Source organism: Columba livia, chromosome 3 (genome assembly GCF_036013475.1).
Source record: "Columba livia isolate bColLiv1 breed racing homer chromosome 3, bColLiv1.pat.W.v2, whole genome shotgun sequence".
In the NCBI taxonomy this organism is placed as follows: domain Eukaryota; kingdom Metazoa; phylum Chordata; class Aves; order Columbiformes; family Columbidae; genus Columba; species Columba livia.
In genome coordinates, this window is record NC_088604.1 from 48745129 (window position 1) to 48770285 (window position 25157).

General features: G+C 40.9%; 1 protein-coding gene across 2 annotated transcripts in view; it reads right to left on the bottom strand.

The window, feature by feature from the left end:
- Nucleotides 1–1007: 1007 nt before the first annotated feature.
- CDK19 (cyclin dependent kinase 19) overlaps nt 1008–25157 on the bottom strand; it is a 138848-nt gene continuing 114698 nt past the window's right edge. For both annotated transcript variants that reach the window (XM_065056657.1, XM_065056658.1), the window contains 7 exons: nt 22186–22329; nt 21864–21933; nt 20593–20665; nt 14938–15035; nt 13302–13380; nt 8963–9235; nt 1008–5283 (listed from right to left, as the gene is read on the bottom strand). In XM_065056657.1, the coding sequence (XP_064912729.1) occupies nt 5152–5283; nt 8963–9235; nt 13302–13380; nt 14938–15035; nt 20593–20665; nt 21864–21933; nt 22186–22329 (869 nt within the window). In that variant the 3' untranslated portion in view covers nt 1008–5151. The remainder of the gene's footprint in view (nt 5284–8962; nt 9236–13301; nt 13381–14937; nt 15036–20592; nt 20666–21863; nt 21934–22185; nt 22330–25157) is intronic.

Genomic DNA, 25157 nt, shown 5'->3' on the forward strand with positions numbered 1-25157 from the left:
ACCTCTCACAACCTGGGACTTTACACCTGACCAGGTAAGCAACCCTGGCAAACTCACATGCCACCTCAATGAAAATCAGCAGCTTCTAGCACTGTATCGGGGCCTGGCCTGTGCCCATCGGGCCACAGCTCAGTCCTGTCAGGGGACTGTGGTTGAAGCAGGGACCCAAACAACAACTACAGCAATTGCCCCAGTAGCAAAAACGCAATGGTGGATAAGGGAAACAACAGGCCCATATAATCAATCAGCAAGGGGGGAGGAGGGTGAGGAAAGATTTGATCAAGAAGCCGGTCCTTCAACAAAGAAATGGGAGGAAGGAATGAGAGAATTCAGACAGGAAGTGGAATCTACCCAGTCCCTGACCTCATCAGGACTTCAAGACATGTGGAAAGATTACAGCCAAAAAGAGGCAACAATTTGCAGTCTCTGGAGATGGCTCCTCTCAAGTGTGAGGGAAAGATATCCATTCAAGGAAGATCTTGTTAACTCCCCAGGGAAGTGGACTACTGCAGACGAGAACCTCCAGTACCTGAGAGAATTAGCGGTGCTGGACGGCAGCTCCAGTGATCTAGACAATGATGAGGTCTCCAAAGATCCAGAGGACGTCCTGTGCGCATGGGCCATGTGGAAGAAGTGCCTCAGTGTAAAACCAGATTTTTTTCAGAAGACACATCTACAGGATTGACACTTAAGTAATAATGAATCTCAACAAGCGGCACTGGTGTGGCATGCCAGAACAATTTGAAGCAGAGGGCAAAACCTAAAAGAACTACTCCATCGATTCTGTTTTCCATAAGGCTTCGTTCTATTTTGATAGACACATACCCATGAATATCCTTGTGGGCATTTTAAAAGCTGTAATTTCAACTCTGAGGTTTTGCAAGCTTTGTTTTGTGTGGTGTATAATATCATAAACATCCTGAATATAATTACAACTGCAATTTTGTGGGCTAAATTTTCCCTCTTGGTAGCCCAAAGCCAATGTTTATAAAAACTTTCCAGCGCACTTATTTGATTTGAACTTTTTATTATTATTACAAATGTATATTATTTTATTAAAAAAATTCACACTGAAGCAAAGTCAATTCCATTTCATTACAACCGAGAATATAAAATAAATGCAATGAACTCATAGTTTAGTATTAACAGTCATTTCAAGAGTGACATCAGGACAACTTAAAAGCAGTAAACTCTCAACTCTAGAATAAGAAACAAGTATTTTGCTTTGTTGTTTCGCTAGCCCATTGGCACGAGCACTGCCAAATGTGGCCACCACGGAGCTAGAGCGGCAAAGTTTTGTGGCGGCATGAGGCGCATACACGGTCATTTCTAATGAAATTTCTACAAAAAGGAAAGATGCGTGCACAAAAATATTAGAAAAAAATAACTGAATAGAGACAGGCACACTTCCACAAATAGTAAACATGGGAAAATACAACTAGAACAATTTGAAAAGTTACTACCTTACATATATAAAAAGTTATTTAAATTGCTGTTAAAAAGGACATGTTCTGTCCAGATTTTGTGTAATACTTTTTAGTGTCTACACAAGACAATTTTTTAAAAAAATTAAATAGTATTAATTTACTACTAAATATTTAGGAGATAACAGTGCATTAAGGACTTTTTTTTCATATAGTAATACACATCGCTCCTGTCTGGCGACATTTTTAGAAGATTACGTATGGCCTTATGTACAATACATTTATTTAATCCTAAAACAATTCTTTGCTTAATGGTGTTAAAGTACCATTCCTGAAGATTATGAAGGGGAACTAAGCTTATTATGCTTATATAAAATATTATACATATTTGAACACTTCTAGCTTCCCACCACCCCTCCCGCTACCAATGCTCTTCCCTCCCCCTCCCCCAGATACAGTGTCACAGATACAGTGCAGGACTCGCAGCTTTCCCTATATTTTTTCCTTCATTGTGCAGTTTGTGCTACATAAGCTTCACCGATGCAGACCAGGCTGCTCATCCCGCTCGTTCCCCGCATGTTTGTTTCCTCTGAGTCGCGATGGGAAAAGCTCTAACTCTGTGTCCTGCTCTCCCACCAGGAGACCAGGATGGAGAAGACAGCCCTGCCGGTGTCACCCGCCTCTCTCGGCACCGGTGGGAAACACTTTGGTGAGGGTGTAAAGGTTATGGGCAGAGACAGAACTATGCGTACTAAAGAAACTGCACAGGCAAAAAATAACATAAAATAAATGACGTGGTCCTGGCTTCTCACGACACACCGCACAATTCACTTCTGAAAGCGCAGTATTTTGACCTCATGGGATGACCCCTGGGAAGCAAGGCTTCTTCCACCACGACTGCCATCCATCCTGGCAACACACATCAAGCTCCCCAGCAAAGGCAAATTATTTCCCCACCAGGAAGGAACTAGAAGTGTGTGCACAGCCTACATTTCACAGCAAACACTTTTGCTTTTAATCATTCTCCTCCCAGTTGTGAGTTTGAAGGCAATGGAAAAAGTCATCATGGCTTCACGTCTGCACACAGAAGCTGGAGAGGAGCAGCGTGTGGTCATCTGCCAGACCCAACCAACGCAGAAATGCCAGTTCAGCTCAGTCGCACTAGAAACTGGAAGCTCACTCAGTTAAAGCACCTTACATTGCTGTGAAGTTTCACACTCTAAACACAGATTAATCTACACTGTGACTTTGCCTTATTGGCACAAGTGCCCACCTTAATTAACTGTACAGTAACTTGTCTCCCCGCCACCTCCTGATGTTTGTGAATTTTGGTCACAGTAGGGAGAAGAAATGTTAGGTAACTACAATGGAAAAGACAAAAGGATTTTGAGAGAATGGAAGGGTGAAAACAGGGTGAAACCAAAAATTTCTCTGTCAAAGGTTAACTTCTAGAAATGTGACATTCAAGTCACAAAATATAAAACGAATATTACTTTATGGCATTGGCCAAATATCCATTAGCTCAGAGGCACCTCATCCTAACATCAGTAAGAGTGAGACATTCCACTCACAGAACACAACCACAGACTCACTGAAATAAAATAAAGGAATAATTAAAATCTGTTCTTTCAAATATGCTACTATGGTACATATTAAATGTAGCATTTCAAGGGTTACACAGTGAAAGTATCCTTTGGGAGATTATTATTCCTCAGAGCTAATTTTTTCCTTCCAATTGCTCCATTTCTTTTTTGCCTCCTTCTTACCCATTTGATGACAAAAGCAGGTTTTATTTGCTTTTCCAGAGAAGCTGGGTGTTGTCAAAACCACATGATGGTAGATAGGGCCAAAGCAAGCCAACTGTTCACAAAAGGTATGAAAACAACACATCTTGGGGGGGGAAGGGGCGCACCAAAGGTGACCTGGAGATCAAATCCAGCAGAAACATGTATGTGTCTAGCTGTGATGAAAAGCATTCTCCTCAGAGCAAACAGATCTACTCCTCTTGCTAGGTCTGACCACAACTTCAGCGTGAATGTCTATGGGTATATACAATTTTTTTTTGCAGGGACACGGGGCACAAGAGAACAAACACACTGCCGTATAAAACCCTGTAACATTAACCGTTTACATATAAACTCTTCTCACTTCACCTCTTCTCCGGACACCGGTTGCAGCAGCTCGCTGAGGTTACGTTGCCAGGGGTTTTCTAAATGCGTTTTTCCAGGGTTTCTGCAACAAGAGCCAGCCTCATTTCTGAAGGCAAAACGAAGCCGTCCTAAATTACACGTTGTGTCTCTCTGAATAACTGTGGTTGCAGAAGTTAGACAATGATCCTCTGATTATGCTTCTGAACTCTTGCTTATTTACAGGGGATTTTCTGCCAGCTACCCATCCACTTACAGTCCTCAGGCACAAGCAAAACATGTTTGCTCTAGGGAAAAAGAAACATTTCAGTGCAATCAAGCGCATCTGGTGTAACTAATCTGGGTTAATCACAGCAATGTGAGGGACACGGAATATGCATCATAAACATGAAAAAGGAACAATTTTCAACATGCTTTTGAAACTGCACAATAACTTCTCTTAGTCATTAATTCTAACAGAAAACAAAGAAATGCACTTGTTTTCACAAGTCGTAGCATTTCTGTCACCTTTATATTTAGAAAACTGACTCAGGAATGTGAAAGAAAGCTAAATTTATAGAACTCTCACATACATTATTCAGGTGCTTAACAGAAAAACAAGCCCATCATCCACATTCCTATTGAGACGTGAGGGCAGTAAATACATTTTCCTGACTATTTTGGTGTCCAGCCTGGGAAGACATTCCATTCTTCTGTTCCAACAGATCCTGAAAGCATCTCCTTTTTATTTGACTGTCCTGGTTTCACTTAAAATAATGCTTAATTTAAAACTAGTCAGCGCATGATCACTGTGATCTCAAGAATTCAATGTGAATGAGTTAAGAAATACCAGCAATCTTCCGTTTGGCGTTCAGTCCAGTAGCATGAAGCATATTTGTTGCTGCAAAGACCTGGGTGGGTTTTTTTCTTTTTTCCTTTTTCTTTTTTTAATTTTATTTTATTTATTTTTATTTTTTTTTTTAATTTTTAAGACCTCGCCTGAAAACTAGACTAATAAAAACAGAATAGTAAAATACTCTGGAACAGTAAAATTTTGCTGTTCTTGACATCCATGAGCAAAACAGTAATATCCTGTGAAAATAACATAGTGCTTTAAAAAGGTGCAATATACCTGTATAGCTAAACTGGTTTGCCTAGTATAAAACTAACTATATACAAGCTTGAAAGCCTGGGAGTTCAAGATTTTAAAACTTTAAAATCCCATCAAAGAGATTGAAAAGACAGATTTATGGCAATCACTACAGCATAAGGAAGGTGCACCAGGAATCCTTCAAAATTCCAAAGGTTAAAGAAGTTAAGTGCTGGGTTCAGATCAGAAGGGTTCATTAGAGTAACCACAATGAAGCACATGCAAGGGCAGGGAGGAAGGAAAACTTCACGAGGATCTCCTTTATGGCAATAAAGGGACAGGGACGGGGGGGGGAAAGTCTTCAGTGAGTGAAGTTTTCCTTTTGTCATCGCGAATTTTCATTCTGCATCACAATCTGTATTTTTGGTTCTTCTCATTGTTATGAACTTCATATTGCTGGAGTCTTCTGGCTTTTAGTCCGTTCCTTTCCGAGTGCAGTCCGTCAGCTCTCTCAGTACCTGTGAGACTGGTGAGACTGGTGATACTGGGAGCTCTGCTGAGACGACGTAGAATAGCCCATTGTACTCTGGGACTGAGAAGATCCCTGAATGTTGCTTTGGTAACTCAGGCGTGAGCTGGAGTGCTGCAGAAAGAGAGAGTGGCATCAGGGGAATGAAAACCAACCCATCAGGACTATGCAGCTCAGGAAACTTTTAACCTCTCTGAAGCTCATTAAAATGTGGCTGTCGGAGAAGCTGCCTAGTGGTGCTGCTTGAGGTCCCATAAACCAAGTAACTTATCTGATCCGCAGTCAGCTGTAACACAGCACATAAAATCCAGGCATCTAGAAGTACAGCACGTACACACCCATCTTTTGAAGGAAAAATACATAAGACACAAGAGAGAGCAGACCCCATTTCAAAATTCAGCTGTTTCTTAATCTTGCATCTATCATTCTTTTAAGTGTTATTAATGCAAACGCAAGCTGCTAAGGCCACAAACACCCTTTCCTAGATAGGTAATACTAAATGTTACAGGGAAACAATATATTATTTTCCTGAGAAAGAGACAACCACGACCTAAGGGTTACTCAATTTATCTAAACGAAAAAATGCCCAGTAGGATAAAATAATATGATTTTAATTGAGTCCTTCAGCCTGCTGCCTTATCTACTGGAAGCAAGGACAACTGCTTAAAGATGGGCATGTGTATGTGCGATAACATAACATTTATTTTCCTGAATGCTTTTTTTTCCCCTCCACTGTTAGCTCAGTGGTCCCCATTCTCAGCAAGTGAATTCATGGATCACTTGTGATCTCCAGCCTGTTGAATTTGCCCTTTTATTACCATATCCGCTCCCTGTCCAGAATTAATTAGCTGCAATAATGTCAAGCTGCAAAATAATGCAAGCTGCAAAGCCACTTTGCATGAAGAGTACTGCTCAATGGACAGGAGACTCTCTAGCAAGGTCAAACTCACCTCAATCCAGAAGAAAAGTCTACAAAACAACCCAAAACTACTTGGAGTCAGCAAACAGTTTGTTTCCAGTCAGGTTAAGTGCAGGGTCAGACAGCTAGTCAACAGAGTTCTGTCCACTGTCTAATTGATGGTTCTACTTGGCTACATCCAAGGGTCATCAGCGAGACTGTGGCCAACAGCAATCATGTAGGAAAAGTGTTAAGAACCTACATTCTGATTAAATATCAGGATTATGAATTACAGAAGGCCTCGGGAGAAGTTTGAGTTCCAAACGGAAACTCCATGGAGACAGTGGGTCTGTAATACCATCATAACCTCCACAGACCAAGAATCTGCCCCATGAAGGCAAGACCCTGGTCAGTGGTCTCCATCTAACCACTGGATACCAACCAGGTGAGCTGCGAAAGCCTCCTGACAACTTTGCAGCTGGAGGATGAAGAGCAGAAACCTAAGGCTGAGGCAGCGTAAAACACTTCTGCCCTTTATTTCTGTACATAGCTTTACACCTTCAAATTTTACATATATTGTAAAATGTAAAACCCTAAAAATAACAGATTACTTTTTATGTGTTTTGTCTAATGCAGGAACATGAAAGTTGCTTTCAAGGTGAAGTACAGTGAGGCTAACAAGAGAGAGATAACAGCTCAATCTTGCAGACCTCTGTATCTCAATATCATATCAATATAACTAATAGTTGTACACAGTAACCTCACTCATTTGTAAGTGTCAGTTTGGGAGATAACAGCTCAGCACAATGGCTTTGGAAGAGACGTCTCCCAGCAGCATGTATGCTGTTAATAACCACATTATGGCTGGCCTGCATGGTTAGCCTGTTGATGGAGTGTCTGAAACATCAAATTTGTCTTCAAAATTCTGGAAGTTTTTGCAACTTCTCACAGAAAATAAAATGAACTGTGATAAATGCTATGACGTTATAGGAACTCGGTCTGGACGAAAAGCATCAGCTCACCATGCTAAGCAAAACACCCAAGGTCACATAAGGAATGCTCAGTATTAATAAAATTCAACAAGGAATTCACACTGTCATTTGTGGAAGCAACATAGATTGAGGTTGGTGAACTACAAAAAAAATTCAAGAGAGACTTTGGATCATAAGCTTAATGAAACTCAAAGCAAAAGGAATCTTCTTCCTACATCTGAACGCGATATAACAGAGTAAAATTAATGCCATGGACTATAAGAAAGCATTAACTTGCCCATGCTTATTTTTGCTCGACAGAAGAGAACTTGTTTTTAAAGAAGTCAGACTTGGACAAATTGCAGACATTCCTTTCTAGAACAGAAGACCATCAGTTAGAATTTAAGGGCAGATAGCCAAACACAAGTGTAAAAATGGATAATCAGGCCATACAATTTAGCAAGTGACGTAAAGGAAGCATACAGACCATCATTTTGATGCCTGTGCTGTTAAAGCTTAGAAGGAAAAAGTCATAAGCAGCAAAAGAAAAATCTGACTGAAACAAAACGATATTTTGACTGCTAGCAACTTCTAAGGGGGAAGTTTGCCAACAATACAGAGAGCTGTATGAGGGTTTTATAATGGAGATCATCAAATGCAGCACACCAGGCCTCAAAATACAGACCGAAACAGGCCAGCCATAAATACCGTGTAGTCAGACAGCTGTAGTGATCTGTCCAGACCTCAAGCCTGTCTGGAACTTTTCAAAAAAGAAACCTACTTGTCTTTACCCTTAAATTGCCCTCAATGCCTTCATGGTAATTTGTAATTAAAAAAGTAAAACAGAAATGGGAGAAACATGTCTGGCACTAAGAAATCAATTGTCTGTGGAGAAGGTCTGGAGGGCTAAGTCAAAGCAACTCCAGATCCGAGTTTTTTAAAAGCTACTTATTTGAAGTTTAAAGCGGCCTAAAAAGACCATTCTCCAAGGTGGGAACCACTCGAAGGCTCATAGTAGACAGAATCCCTAACATCTTTTAAAATCTGCCTTTAATATCTGCCTTTTTTCTTATTCTGCTTTTAACTCATTACTGTCCCGGCAAGTACAAACTCGCAAGTATTGAAGATCCTGGTAAGTTCAATGCTTTCTATGTTTAGTGTAAGTCACTTTTTCACTGGAAAATATAATTCTAGTAAGCAAAGACAAGTATGTAAATAAAAATAAAATTAAGTGATAGTGCTTTTACTTATGAATGCTACTGTGCTGTCAAACATCAAATCTGTTCACCTTCGGTCACATTAGAAACCTCGTGTGTCTCTGTGCCCTGCTTCGGCATGAATCATACTGAGGAACCAAAACAGCATTCCTGTGCTAACATGCATATTTTATTTTACATTAGAAGTAGACTTAGCAAGATACTAGAACAGACTACAGATCCACCCCATACATGGGATGATATGAGGTCAAATGAAGCAGGAATCAAATGAGAGAGCCCCGTTCTAACTTTGATTCTGCTTCTCAGGACCTTGTCAGATCTGCATCTTGCAGAGGATTTGATGTTGCAAAGAGCTGAGTATCCAGAACTTGCTAACGCAGAATTTACGTGCATGAAATAGTTCCACTGGCTTCAATAAGATTAATCTGAAACATAAAGTTAAGCATATATTCAAGTGCTTTCCTGGTGTGGACTAATCTGCAACGCTTTATAGGGTGCAGCAGATACAGCTCTTACTGGTATTCTATCAAAAATTACTAACCACAGAACAAAACCTTTAAACCCACATTTCTGTCTAATATATCACAGCACGACAGCTCAGGTTACAAGAGAAATTCATTAAAACATTATCTGTTCTTGCAGTGGGGAAGGGTAAAAACGACATTTTGGGCCTATGGTATCAGAAGCAGCAAAAATCCAAGAGGTACCTGATAATCTGAAGGCATGACAGGCCCGCCTGAGTTAGCGCCTGAAGGCCCTATGCGTGGTTTCTTGTTGGGAGGCACCTGGTTGAGGCTGGAGTCTTGGCTGTGCTGGAGCCCTGTGCCCGCGCCCCCTCCTCCCGTGCCGGCACCCCCGGCCGTCCCGTTGGTCTGGGTGCTGTTCTGCTGCTGCGGCGGCTGCGGCTGCTGCGGTGCTGCCTGCGCCTGCTGCTGCTGAGGTGCTGTTTGCTGCTGATGTTGGTTCTGCTGCTGTTGATTCTAGGGGAAGAAGCGACACGAGAGGGTCACTCGGCTCTGATCTAGGCTGGGAGCTTTATGGAGTTGCCCACCCCAGTGCCATCATGCCTGTGGAGAAGGACGCAAATCTTGACAGGCAAACACAGTACGGCTGTGTGTCAGGAGAAACACGTCCTCGGTACCCTCTTGCATACTTTGCGGGGGTCACTCATTTGCGGTCATTTTGTTTTTTTTAACAGAGGGTGGTGGAGCACTGGAAGAGGCTCCCCAGGGAGGTGTCACGGCCCCAAGCCTGACAGTGTTCAAGAAGAGTCCGGACAAGGCCCTCAGACACATGGTGTGAACTGTGGGGTTGTCATATGCAGAGACAGGAGCTGGACTTGATCCTTGTGGGTCCCTTCCAGCTCAGGACATTCTATAATGCCAGCTAGATTAAAACTGGAAGAACAGTCTAGTGCCTCCCACAGCTAGCGAAACACAGAGAGCAGGATGGAAGGAACCATTTATAAAGCAGTAATTGCCTAACTGACTGAATCAAAACCCCCAAAATTTCACTTGTGCTCAGAGGCAGATGTGGTGAACCACAGTAAACTATTCCAAGTGCTTCAACAGCTTTCTTCACTCAGAATCAAAACCACTTTTCAAACTTTCACTAACAAAATTTCACATTATGATAACCAAAGGAGGTTGGCATCATTACTGCCAGAAAGGTAAGCAAATCAACACCAGAGAAACAATACCGTTTCTTCCAGGTTGTGAAGAAATTCTGTGGCAGAATGAAAATTGGGTTTCATTACCATTTTATGTCTCCTGTGCTTTTAAGTACCTTGTAATGAGTGGTATGTTGGGAATACAGTCTAGAATGGTGCACTAGGTATAGGACTAGGTATAGCGTCAGAAAATCTTATTGGAATAGCAGAAAAGTGAAAATTGACCAGAAACAAATAGTTGAATGCAAAAGAGGAGGAAACAACAGGGGGAAGAATCTGGCAAGGGAAGAAGACTAGCAAAGCAAGAGGAGGCAGGCAAGTAAGATGACCTTAGGACCTGGCAGGAAGAAAGACAAAGAGAAAAGTACCACAAAAGGGAGAAAAAAAATTAAGAAGGGGGACACAAGAGCAAAAGACATTGTGCTCTTCTGGCTTCAGAGGGTTAAAGCAAGTACTAGCGAACAGAGGGAAGGAGTGCGAATCTGCCCTCTGTGGTGGGACAGTTGCAAGGAAACACCACCCATGTGTCAGCTTTTGAGCACCAGGGATGGCTCCTCCATCCAAGCACTGAGGCACAAAACAGAATTGCAAAGAAAAGCAATTTCACTCCAAATGTGAGACATATTACTTGTTAATCACAGAAAAAAACTACAGATGTCATGGTTTGAATTAAAAAGCTTTACTGCTCTCTCCCCTCCAATACACTGTATGAAACAGTTCAAGACAGTCTTTTTTTTCCTAGGATATCTGCTTCTATAATTATCAAAGCTTTGAGTATGGCAGTCTTTTATAAAAACCTGACTTTATTAGTTTCTCAGAAATCATGACAACCAGTTACCACTAGTGGAAAAGTCTTGATGCCCCCAATCACCAAAAGGCATTTAGTTACCTCCGAGAAATGACAGAAAACATCTGTATCTATGCCATTCATCACAACAGTCTCCCAAGATACATTTAGATCAAATCTGCAATGATGTATTTATTAAACACTACAAAGCAGCCTTGAGTCTTCAAGTACTTAGAGGTGGTTTGAATTTCCATTTCACATTTAGCAAAACCAATGAAGTATCCTCCTGCTTGTAGTCCTCGAATCTCAGATTCTGTTTCTCAGGAGATTTAAACTTCAATAATTTTTAAAGTTAATCAAGCCAGCTTGTAAAGAAAAACTGTTAAGAAGCAATTTGTCTTTTCATAATGGTTTGAGCTTCACTTATACAAACAAACCTCAATAACTAAGGTGGTATTTGTGCTAGAATTCTGAAAATTGTCTTTTCATAGGGGTGTTTGGATGTGAGGTAGTTGTTACTGTGAGAGCTGACTGCAATTTTGTTACGTGTAGACAAATATTGAAGGAACTCTCACAATTAAAGACAAGGGTATGTCGTAGGTCCCCTGTTTTGTGCTTTGGATATTAGCACAAAATCTACCTGACTAGTCTGAGCTTGCTCTTCTGTGCAGCTATTGCTGCTGCTGCCTGGGCAGAGACCGAGCTCTGCTCTGTCAGACTCCGGCCGGGCTCTACCTGCACCACCTGAGTGCACAAAAACAGCTCATGCAGCAAGAACACTGTCCTCAGGCTGGTCTAGTTCATGGTGTTTCCTAAATAAATAAACTTGTAAAAGGTCTACAGTTAGTAACATATTGCCACCTGTCACCTCCCAGGTACAAATTACCAAAAGGAAGCTTGGGTCCTCCCTAGAAACCAACCCAGTAGAAACTTGCCTAACAGAATCTGAATGAGAAAAGAATCTTTACACTTTGTTTTACAAACATTCATTTTAGTTTTGATGGCTAACAGTTAACCATTTCCAAGAATGGATGCTTACATTAAAGGTTATCCAATTCAGGTATAAGTTCCAATTAAACAGACTCAGAAAACTAATCTAGGTTTCCAAAGGACTACAGAGACATTTATGGTTTTAAAAACAAACCACAAACTAACGCTATTAAAAGCAAAAAACTTTTCTACTTGCAACATTATTATAAAGAAACAAAACATGGCACAGATCCAACTTCCAGAATACCCTTTACCTTCAAATTTTCTACATTGTGGGAACACATTCAATGAGTAATGTGTGACTTATATTACTTAAATGGTCTGAAAATAAGTTTAATTTGGAGTGTACATAAATATGTCACTGTCCCAAACAATCTCAAAGACCATTTATATAATGGCTGTTTTGAATATAAACATGCCATTGTTTCCCACCCACCAACACTCCCAGGAAAAAACACAGATATTTACTTTTAGATACACTGACTTAACAGAAGCCAGAGTCATTTTAATTCTGTGTCCTCTTTTTGGGAAAAAAAAAAAACAAAAAACAAAAAACAAAAACCCAAACCCAAAACTATCTGGACACAAAATTCCAGGATGTTACCACTTGTTCTCAGTACAGAAGAATCTACAATATCTGTTCTAAAAACAAAACTTGCTGTTTCAAATGCATTGTCATAGGTTTACTTTTAAATTTGGCTACTTTCTCATGTTACACAGAAAATCTGAAAACAGAAAATGCATCTAGTCAAATGGTCATTCCAAAAGAGTAACACCCCACGTTGTCCTCAGATAATTACAGTTTAAGGCTGTTTTCTTCACATTTTGCTAGCTGTAGCTTACTGTTGGTGTCTCGCTGTACACTTTTAAGTGAAAATAACAAGCTGTATTGTCTACCCTTCACAGGACGGGGCAATCACTGCGGTCACATAGCACAGCTGAGCTACACGCACAAAGCAGGTCAGATTATGTTGCAAACACACCAAAATTTACTGTGCACACAAACAAGTTCTTGCCCATGTCTACAGGGCTATGGGAAAGGGAGTATTCAGAGCAGATTGTTGCTACCAGAACATTTCATTGTCCTTATTGCTCCTTTGTCTGAGGGCCCTTAAAACACGATCAGGAAACCGCATGCAGAGGGATGAAATGTTCTGATGTAGTGCCAGAAGCAGGCTGCCACTATTGATTTGAGACCCTGACAGCCACCTACTTTCAAATGTCTGGATATATGCCAGTCATACAATGCAAATGCCATTCTTTTCATGTGATCACAATGTATTTTCATCATGCGATGCTGGAGGAGGTAGCAAGGTCCTCTTGGAAGGATGGCAGCTGAAAGCAAGCTACTGTTGACAGACCAACCCGTCCAGCTCATTCCCCACAGGTCAGGGCAAACTGTGCTGGTGATACCGCCTGAGACGCCCCGACGTCATCTGATACTTCTAATCTGCATGGGAAGCAGTTTTAAGAGAGCCTTGCCTGGAGAACACATTTTGGGTTAACTCTTCATGTTTCATTATTTTCAACTGGTAGCACCATGAGTCTTCCTTATTGCATACTTAAAAGAAAAAGGAATAAAATGGTGTTTTTTTAATACCTTATCCCCTTTCTCTTCAGGTTCATCTTCATTGAGGAATTCTCTTTTAGGATATGGAATCTGACAGCCAGCAAATACACTGAAACACAGTGAACAGTAAATACTCAACAAACATGTACACATCACACACATTTACTTCATGCTATATTAAAAACAAGTTATATTAATATGCTGTATTAATAACACAATTTAATTTTTTGTATTTCACGAGTCCTGTTTTCATAAGTGAGCAACACTGTGAGCACCCAGATAGCAGCAGATACCAGCAGTCAGGTGCTGATCATAATGTAGGATCTCTTTGCTGTTGGCACGAGGCCATCACTTAGAAATCATGGCATGGTTGAGCATGCCCAAAAGCCAGAACGACCACTTGTTGATCCAGATGGCAAAATGAACAAACACGGTGTCAGAGGTTCCACAACACCTAGTTGGAACATGCATGGCTCACTGAACAAAGGGCCCGATCTGAAGAGTGTTCGTGTCTTATGAACTCACCTTGGCTTACAACAGGCTTAAATATATTTGCCAATCACAGCTGCAGAGTTACTTTCAATTAGCTTCTCACGTCTTACTTAGAGAAAAAGAGATAGCTTTTAAATTCAGCTGGTTAATAGGATTTGGAACATTCCTTAATGTTTATGGCAGAGACTTTATCATAATGCTACCCTGTAATCCATGGGGAGCTATAGCTCTACACAGGATACTATCAGATAAACACTAGATAGAAAACTACTGGTAGATATGACCACTTAGATTTCTGTGCCAGCATCCAGAATTGCTAAAGGCATTTACAATACAATAAATGTGACATGATTTTTTAAAGTGTGTAAACAGTTCCTAATCTAGCTGCTAAGTAGTGTTTGGCTTATCCAAACAGAGAAAGAAAGTAAAAAAAAAAGCCCAACTAGTCTCAGCTAGACTCCTTTTACACTCCAGTGGCTGTTGCCTCCTTTTAGTGTCGCCTGCTAGCTGAGGAAACAGTGAAAGCGAAGGTGGAAGATCCCCTGCATCCAGCTCCTGTGAACCATAATGCTATGAACCACCATGCTTCTGAAAACAAAGTCAGACAGTAGGAACTGAATATATCTTCCGAATTTTTCATGACAGTAGAATATACAGAGATATAAAATCTGTACTGTCAAGTCTTCCGAACAAGAGACCTGTGGGATTTTTGGCAGACACAGGTCTCTTCACCCTTCTCTTCTCATACTGCTACTGGGTACATGAGGGCACAGGAAGGGGCTGTAGGTCAGAGAACTCTCCTAGTCCTAGGGAGAGGCCCAGTGACACCCGGCAATGGAGAACAGGGCTCTGTGAGGCTGTGTAAGGCAGAACAGAACAGGGCACAGATTAATTCTCTCAATACTGCAGTAATACTGTCACACTAGCTTTGGAAGTACATTCAGAATTAAAACACTAGTGTGGTACTGGGTTATTGTCCATGACGACTTAGTTCTGGCACCAGCAGATGCAGACACTTCAGTACTACACTAATAGCTTCTACTGAGCATGCCTGAGGTACTACTTCTTGTGGATACAGCTAGGTATCTGTGAATTTTTCAGCCATCATCTCATTTCGGGGATTAGCATTTAGCAGAAAGACACTTCTGAAGAGCACAGACGAGGGAATACATACTCTGATGTAGGCAGAGGATCCTCTTGAAAGTAGGGGTCCTGCAAAGCCTGCTCTGAGGTAATTCTCTTTGTAGGGTCCATAGTAAGAAGCTTCTGAAGCTGCAAAGCATAACATTGAAAACAGCAAAAAGTTTATAGAACTATCATTTTTCTAACTATGATTTCTATGTCTTGGATTGTGGATTGTTAGATTATTTGTGGCTTATCTAGACAAGCCCAAGTTAGCATTGCTTGTTCAGAAAAGTTTCCAAGAACTAGCATGTACATCCATCAAAGCACTGTGGTTGTGAAATACTTCTCACGTAAGAACTACAGTTATCAGGCAATGTAAATTGCTAAGGCTGAACCCCTGTGCTAAAGTGACACTAAATGCAAGTACTACGGGTTCATAAGGCATAATTTCTAAATAATGGTGTTTCGTTGTGGTATATGTATAGATTTTATAATGTTCTGTACTGCTGATGCAACAGGAAAAAAGTGTCAGAAGAGAGTGAATGTGATCAGGACTCTCCATATTGCTTTAGGGACAGAAACAATAAATCTTCATCTCTCGTGCTGGTGTCATTCCCCAGTCAGAACCCTCTGCCACTCACGCAAGTTCCCAATCCCAGTCTGATTGGTAATGAAATGAGAAAGAGGAGGAGCAGACCCTTCCTAGTAACCTTTCTTCCCTGCTAGGAGGAAAGCAATAATAAATTTATTAGCTAGAATGCTGTTGACTGCAGCAGGCTTTAAAATAGGATTAGAATATATTAGTCATATAAAGCAGGTATTACAGGGATAATGTGCCATTTCTAGTTATTTATTTATCACATTCTGGTAAAGTCACAGTAAGAGATTTGGTTGCTCAAATTACGTCATACAGGATCCTGCTCTCACACAATACTCTCGTAATTCAACAGTGAAAATTAAACTCCTTCTGCAGAGGGCACCTTAGCTCAAACTCTGTCTTCAAGATCTGCAACAAAATTCCCATGATATTCAGCAAAAGAATGCGATTTTGGTATGGGTGTTTGGGGCTTTTTGTTACAATAAATCAAAAATCTGATATACAATTCTATAGCTATGGTAAACAGCTTCAGTGAAAGCACACATGCTCATCAAGAAAGATAATTCTGTGTATTTCCTTTTTCAACAGTTAATCCTACTTTGTAGATAAGGTCTTAGCAAATTCTCTGTACTTTTGCCACTTCCTTCCCTCCTTAAACCCATACTTTATGTGCCATAGACCCCAACAGACTGACAACACATCAAAGAGTCACTTGGGCTGTCACACCATCTATCAGTTCGCTTGAAACCAGCTCCTGAATTGACTCCTGCATCTTGTCCAGAAAAACACCTCAAGATGGTCCTGCATTGCACACACCTGGAGAATCTGCACGGCACACTTATTTACTGTGGTTTGTGTTGTCAGACAGCCCTTAGCCCTATGTTTCTCGTGTACCTTGACAAAATTCAACCTGAAATGTGCTACCAGCTCTCTACACAGTGACCTCACGTGTAACAATGAACACAAGACAACATTTGGCATCTTTATTTCAAATCACCAACTCTCCCTATGTGTAAAATTTTTGTTAGTTTTAGTGGCTTGCGACACCATTACAGATGATACAAATTTATTCTCCCCTGTTCCTCCACAGTGACAAACACTCATAGAATGTTAGGGAGTGGAAGGGACCTCGAAAGATCATCTAGTCCAATCACCCTGCCGGAGCAGGAACACCTAGATGAGGCTACACAGGAATGTGTCCAGGCGGGTTTCGAATGTCTCCAGAGTAGGAGACTCCACAACCCCCCTGGGCAGCCTGTTCCAGTGCTCTGTCACCCTCACTGTGAAATGTGTTCTGTATAAGGCAACTCCTGGTCTTCGGTACCAAATGTGATCATGGACAGAAGAGTACAGGGCACCAACCTCTGTCCCCTGGACTCCTTCCTCAGAACTGGTTGCTGCAATACTAGTCAACAGAAAGCTCCTCCAACTTTCTGCCATATAGCACCTTCATCACAAGCTGGCTCCAAATGTGACCTGTATTCTTCATTATTCAAAGATAAGGCTGTTGTATCACAGCAGAAGACCTATCTAGAAGATGTTTGACCTTTCAATGATGTACTCATGCCCTTAGTAATCCCCCTCCACCCCAGAGGATATGATCAGTTTGCCCATTCCAGGTGTTACCACACATAACATCACTCCAAGCAAGATAACCTGCCCATCAGTGATGCTACTGTGAACCAACTTTCTTTGACAAAGTCTGGTTTTCTGTAGCTTCTGTTGCTCCTAAAAAAGTGAATAAAAATGTCTGGATACATTTTTTTTTTCAGCGTAGCAGCTCCTACCACAATATAGAAATCCTGTGAGACTGGGCTTCATCAGTCTCATACTTCTCAGCAGCTCTCAAGATTGCTCACTGTCAGGCTTTACTGGCCTGACACAGCTATAAATACTATGCTTGTAACTTTTCCAGTACAGTAAGAACAGATGCCTCTTCCTGGATGGAAAACATTCTGCCCTTCATGTAGCTACTAACATTCAATGTCAATCAGCAGAACAGCACAAAATGCTCCTTTTTGTCAAGAATCACTTGATGTCCTGCACTGGTCTACTTGATGCCACATTTTCTCCATGCATCGCACTTTCTGTACTCATTAGTGTGAAGTCTTGACCAACAAAAGTTACAAAGTAGATGTGTTCTGAGATCACCTTGCAAGATGGAGGTTACCTCAAAAAAATAACAACTACTTTGGATATGAACAAGGAGTTTTAGGGAGTCTGCTTCAGAATACATGTACCTCCAAGCTCATTAGCAGACACATTTCTAGTATCTTGATTTGGGAGAGCAAAGCATACCTTTTCTTCAAGATCTGCTGGGTTTTAGGATCTTTCACAATATAAGGCAGGAACTGAGCCTCTTGGCTACAGCGTGGCTGTGGCAATTTAGGTACATGGACCTCCTCAGTGCAGTAATGAGGTGCTAAGATAATTGCCCATGTTCCTGGGCACTCTTACGCAGAGCTCTGGGAGACTGACCTATTTGAGTCCAGTCTCCATATCTGTGGTTGATGACTAAACCACCATTATCCATCTCTAATTACAAACAGTGAGAAAAAAATGACTCAGGGAACCTACCTTTCTAAGCGAACTGTCTTCACGATGTTCAGAAACAGCCCTTAGATTTCTGGATATCCCACTTCTCATCTTTACAATCATATAGGGGAATACATAGGTAGACAACTATCTGTTTCTTCAGTCACCCTGTAATAACTTATTTTCACTACTTCTCCATCATATAAAGTTCCATTACTTCTATGTATATAAACATACATCCTATGCCATATATTTTGCCACCTTATGGTTAGTTTTATGTTCTTTACAGATCTGGTCAATATTGGCCCCTGGAAAAGTAGCCTACCCACTCAAGATGACTCTAAACTTAGTGTTCATAGCTTTGACGAATTTGCCATATGAGCTAACAGCAACCTACCTGCTTCTTTGCCTTTCCACCAGGCTTTCTGGTGGCTTCCACCCTTAGTGGGTAAACAGAGGGAAATTCAGATGCTAACTAATGAGGTCTCTTATGATTGTTGTCTTTTCAGTTCGACTCTTCCTCCTGATCATTCCAGTATGTGCCCAGTAAGTTGAGTTTCAGAAATTTTAATTATTTTTTCTTGAAGTCTCATACTTCTTATGTCTAAGAGCAAATCTTTGTCAGGATCTAGAGAGAAGACTGCTAAGCTGAATCTGTAACTAGTGATGATCACCCTGATAGCCTTCTATGATGGTATGACTGGCTGAGGAAATGAGGGAAGAGCAGTGGATGTTGACTACCTTGACTTCAGCAAGGCTTTTGACACCATCTCTCACAAACTCCTCATAGGCAAGCTCAGGAACTATGGGCTGGATGAATGCATGGTGAGATGGATCATGAACTGGCTGGATGGCAGAGCTCAGAGGGCTGTAATCAACGGTGCAATGTCTGGTTGGAGGCCTGTAGTTAGTGGGGTTCCCCAGGGGTCAGAGTTAGGTCCAGTCCTCTTCGACTTGTTCATCAATTACCTGGATGAAGAGACTGAGTACACCCTAAGCAAGTTTGCTGATGATACCAAACCGGGAGGAAGGGCTGACACACCAGAAGGCTGTGCTGCCATTCAGCGAGACCTGGACAGGCTGGAGGACTGGGCAGAGAAGACTGTAATGAAGTTCAACAGGGGCAAGTGTAGGGTCATGCACCTGGGGAGGAATAATTCCAGGCACTAGTACAGGTTAGGGGCAGACCTGCTGAAAAGCAGCTTTGCAGAGAAGGACTTGGGAGTTCTGGTTGAGAACAGGTTGACCATGAGTGAACAAGGTGCCCTTCTGGCCAAGAAGGCCAACAGTATCCTGGGGTACATTAGAAGAAGTGTGAACAGCAGGTCAAGGGGTGTTATCCTAACCGTTGACTCTGCCCTGGTGAGGCCACATCTGGAGAACTACGTCCAGTTCTGGGCTCCCCAGTTTAACAAGGGCAAGGAATTACTGGAGGGAGTCCAGCAGCAGGCTATGAAGACAATTAGGGGCCTAGAGCACCTTTCTTATGTGGGGAGATAGAGAGTTGGGTGTGTTCAGCCTGGAGAAGGTTGAGAGGGGATCTCATCAATGTTTATAAATATCTCAAGGGTGGATGTCAAGAGGATGGGACCAGACTCCTTCCAGTGGTGCCCAATGATAGGATGAAGGGGCAACAGGCACAGACTGAAGCGCAGGAGGTTCCATCTGAATATGAAGAAAAACTTCTTCACTTGGAGGTTGTCAGAGCACTGGAACAGGCTGCCCAGAGAGGTCGTGGAAGACATTCAAGACTTGCCTGGACATGTGCCTGTGCAATCTACTCTACGGGAACCTGCTTTAGCAGATGGGGTGGACTAGAAGATCTTCAGAGGTCCCTTCCAAACCCAACCATTCTGTGATTCTGTGATGGAAACAGACCATTAGAACTCAAGCTGCACTAAAGGACTCATTACAGAGGCTCCCTTTTCACTTTGAACTTCATTCCTAAATTTAGACAGCACTAAGTCATCACAGAGGCATCCAGAAATGATGTTGTATTAGACACAGCAACCCTGTAGTCACTTACAATGAATGACTCAACTAGGTAACCAGCAAATACATGTTTAGAGATACTGTTTGGAATCACCACAGAGCAGGGGTGGACTATCATTAGAGGCAAGAAATAAAAAATAAAGAAAAAAAAAGAAAGAAAATTACTGCAGGAAATAATTACATTTCTTCAAGATGTTTTGCCACATGCACATTCTCTTTCTTCACAAAATTCTTTAGCTCTTGGGAGCCTTTGATAGCTCTCTGAAACAAAATGGACTCAAGGGATATATAATACTCATTTTCTTATTTGCACAGCAGACCTAAGGGTAAGGCTGCATATACAAGTGCCTTGCAGATCTTAATTAGATAAAAGCTTCAGATGTTGAATACCGGGAGTTTAAGAACACCTTCAGCGTGAATATATATGAAGAAAACAAATCTCAAAAATGGCCAGTTAGTGAGAACTTGCTTTCTTTAATGCTGGTGTTCATTAGAATGAGATTGAGGAACAGACACAGATATCACCATCAGAAATGCATTTAATTCCTATTATCATAGTGATTCTCAGGTTGTACTTACCAAAAGAAAAACTTTACTGTCAGGCTTGACTTTGTGTTTCTCCATGTATTTTATGAGGCTACTATTGGCATATCTGAAAAATACAGTTAAACAAAGACATTTCTGAAATAATACAGCATTAAGAATATGGAACTGCATCAAGTGATCACAAAACCATTTACCAGCCCTTATTAAGTAAAGCATAAAAAACCTGCTGTCAGAAAAAATGTCAGATATTTATCTAGAAGTTGACACTCTAAGTGTGACACTCTAAGCTTTTCACTAACAGTAATAGTATCAACTGTGTACAGATTATTTCTGTGGAACATGCAGCTTTTATAGTATATAGATAAGTTGTTGATATGGGCATATGACAAAGAAAATCAAACTTTATACGCTAGTTTTCTAAAGCAACTCTGCCACAGAAAGCATACAGCAGTTTGTAACAGCACAACAACTCAGCTATTAAGCTGTTTCCAGTTGCAATTTGGCAGAGCAATTACTTTACCATTCTGTCTCCCTGACCGCAACCTGCAGCAAACCACACAGTCCTTATAGTTCCCTAGTTCAAAAATGTCAAATATGCATGATCTATTCCTTGCCTTCAATCTACAAATCCACAGGATACCTATAGACATTTTCAGAAGGAAGAACCTTCAAGCACAGACAAGCTTCATATCTTGTCTAAAGCCAGTGTAATGAATCCACGGCAGAGCAGGAAACAGAATCTAAAACTCCTGAATTCCTGTCCTCTGCCTTACAACTGAATCTATGTTGCTCCTTACACCCTCTGATCTATCACCACCACTTGACTAATTTAGACAAAGCACCAGGAAACACTAGTAGTGGAAAATTCCCAGACCCCAGATAGGCTTTGGATCACAACCTATTGACAGATCACCTTCCACAGGAATTTCTGCCCTCTGCTTTACTGTCTCCACGTATCTGCTGGTAAAAAGGACCAGGGCGGTGCTTCCCTATTTTTTCCTCTCACAAAATGGATGAAGTAACAGCAAATAAAGTGGTTTAACCAAGCTCATTTGTCTGTGCCTGCCATAGATTAAATGGCACTTACAAGGACCCCTTCTAGGGAAATGAGGAGGCCACTCAGTTGATGCTTTTAACAAGCAGCTGAGGGAGAGAACACCAGTCAAGCAAAACAGCTAATTCAAAACAGATCAGCTGTCACAGTGTGAACCCAAACACTCCAGAATCCCCTCCTTGAAAAGCCAGAGGATCGAAGGCAATATCTGCTACACTCACTGAACTGTTGTTGCATTATCATCACTTACGTTGTTCTCCTGAAATCTTTCTGAAGAGTTGGATATTCTGGCATCTTCCTTATGTCTTCCCAGTCTTTGTCTTTGGTAGAGTGGGAAAAAAGGAGAAGCATTTACAACTCTCAAAGTGTAGTTTAAGTAATACATGAGAAGAAACAACAGCAGCCATTTGACTTTCTGGTTTTTGGCTAGTGAAATTGTTCCATAATTGTCAGCGTTTTCAAATCCGTCAGACTGACATCATCTTCATAACTGCACAAACAACTCATCATTTCCTACAGAAAAAAATCAACTCAGTTGCATTACATCTGACGCTTTAATGAAAATAAATTACCTGCAGGGAATCCCATTACACTGAAAATGCGATCTAGCTGGTCGTGATGAAAAGGATTACTTGTTTTGATGTCCTCCTGACGACAGTGAAATATAGGTTCTGAAGTCAATAGTTCAGCAAATATGCAACCAATTGCCCAAATATCTACGAAAGAAAGGGGATAATGAATGCAAATTTACTGTATTTTGTCACTCTGGTTTTTGTTATGCGCAATTTCTCAACAACCTGTATAACCACAGTAAGATAAAATGCCTCACCATACAATCACATACAGTACTTTAAAAATAATGCATTAATATATTAGATTTTAAAAGGGTAAAATGTGGACACAGAGGTTTTTTTCAGTCAAAGTGAGAGTCTTCAAAATCTTTTTCAAGCTGTACACAGGCAGTCCAGAACTTATATTCACAGCTATGGCAGAAACCTATGTAATATTTGCTGATGACACAGCTTAAAGGGCATTCAACTGACCATCAACACTAAATGATAAATTCTCCATAAAGATACACTGAAATAAAAGTTCTATCACATATTTCAGAACAATTCAAAATAGATAAGTTATAACCAAATAAATACTAATAAGGAAAAGACTAATGACACATATGTTCAGCCAAATAGTGCAGGCTAGTTCAAACGCAGAAACAAGAACCTAACTTCGATCGAGAGTAGAAGAGTAATTACCCAACTTAAAAAAGTCTCCTACTTGACAACTGACTCCCACTGGAACAATACCAGAATTGACTCATCTACATCTCATGTATCTACAGAAAACAACAGCATGATATACTGATGTTTTAGGGAAATAAAGTAACTTGTATTCATGAATTTATCATTAACATGTCTTTCAAAATTAAGTCTGTTGTGGACAAGAGCATTTATTTTGTTTTTAGGAGAAGAAATTTCTAGATTACATGTACTCAGTCTAGTTACTATTATCACCAGCCATCTTAGTGTTCTGTATGGCCCAAATGCTTTATCATTCATCTTAAAATGAAAGTGTGAATTTGTCAGCGAGAAGGTGGTTACTAGCAGAAAATAAATGGATTGACAATGGATTTACAAATACGTGTCTGGGATATAACTCTGGAAAAGATGTTGAGATCAAACAGATTAGGAACGTAGACTGCTGAATACAAGAGTGTGAAGACTTGCTTAGTAGCTGAGATTAAACAAGATGACACTGGGAAACCGTCTGGATTTTATCAAATTTAATATCATAAATACAGAAAACAATTTCCCCCTATTTTATAGGTTTAAGACAGGAGCGTCAAACTAATTTTCACCGGGGGCCACAGCAGCCTCGCGGTTGCCTTTCAAAGGGCCGAATGTACTTTTAGGACTGTATAAATGTAACTACTCCTAAAATGTAACTACAGTTACATGGTCTAAGAGATTAAAAATTACCTTATCGGAGTTTGGTGGTTTTTTGGAATTCAGGCTAAAGAGAACACCAAGAAAAGCCTCTGATTTGTTACCTGCACGCAACTAATGCGAGACTCAGAAGCCCAGTGCGGGTGGTTGGCCCAGGCTGCCTGGGAGATGTGCTCCACTGAAGAAAGAGAAAAGCGTGGCTCTCCTCATTGGTTTATGTAGGGAAGGAAAAAAGAGCCATCGCACTCTCTTGACCAAAAGAGGTCAGTTCTGTTTTGACCGTGTTACAGGTGTGGAGCTGTGGGTGTCCCAATTTATACGCTTTTCTCTCTGCTCCCCTTACAGGAAAGTCTGATAACATTTCACTCATACTTCACAGTTTCAACAGGGTATAACTTGCTCTGTGTATTACATCACTTTCTCAAGGTTTCATCTTCCTTTCATTTTCTTATTAGCATTATCTGCATGAAAACAAGATCTTTAGCTCTTGAGATTTTATCTACTCAAGCAGCTAATGCAGCATATTAATCAAAATTCCTGCCTGGGTAGTAGGCATAAATTATCTACTCCAGCATAGCAATCGCTATTTGAAGAATGGCATCTTCCTTTAACAGTACCTACTCACGCTTTTTCATACTAGATAGCAAACCATTTTGGAGATGTTTTTTCTAGAGGCCAAAGGGCTTGTAGCCCTCCTGGTTTTCATGGCTTTCTGCAGTGCTCACCATCCATCAAATTCTGAGGGAGAGGCTGGGCCACTGCTCATTCTTCTATTCACTACTGCTGTATCCAGACTGACCTTTTCCTCTTAAAGAAAAAAAAAAATCTAGTATTCTTGTTGACAGCAAAGCTGAACTGGGAAATCTCCCTGATGTGACAACACAGCAAACTTCAAAATTCTGGTCCTCCTTCATAAGCTGAACTGTGCAAGAGCAGGACCACTGTGGCAACACATTCCCATCTCCCGACAGAGAGCACATTTGGAGAATTCAGAAAGACAGACATTCTACCAACTGGAAGTTACATCTGAATAAACACAGGTCACCCCCAAGCTGGTGTTGCATTTTCTATGGAATGGCATTAACTGAAGAGACTGGACTCTAATGAGTCACTGTATTATCCACTAGTTCATAGTGCTGGGGTTCAACCCTTTAGGTTTCTTGCCAGATACTCTTCAGCTTCAAAGAACTAATATAAAGTAATCCAAAATACTTACTACAGAAAACCTGAAGCTTTCATTTCCGTAGGCAGCTCAAGCAGGTCAGGGTTTTCTCTCTGCAAATCTAACTTTCATGTAACCTGATCTCAAACACATCCTTGGCACATATTGAAACCATTCTTACATTTAATGATCTGCTGGCAAGTTTGGCTAATCCTTTTTTTTTAAAATAATATTCATAATTTACAGTAATTATTTACCACATGTGGCATGTTTTCTAGCCAGAATGCCTTGTTAAATTCTGGCAAGTTTAAAAGCTTCATCAATACAAGCCCTCCTAAAAGGTATTTATTTCCTGCGTTGTTCATATTAGTCAACCGAATATAGCTCTAACTATGGAAAAATGTGTCAAAAATTATCCATTTCCCTACGCAGTGCCATT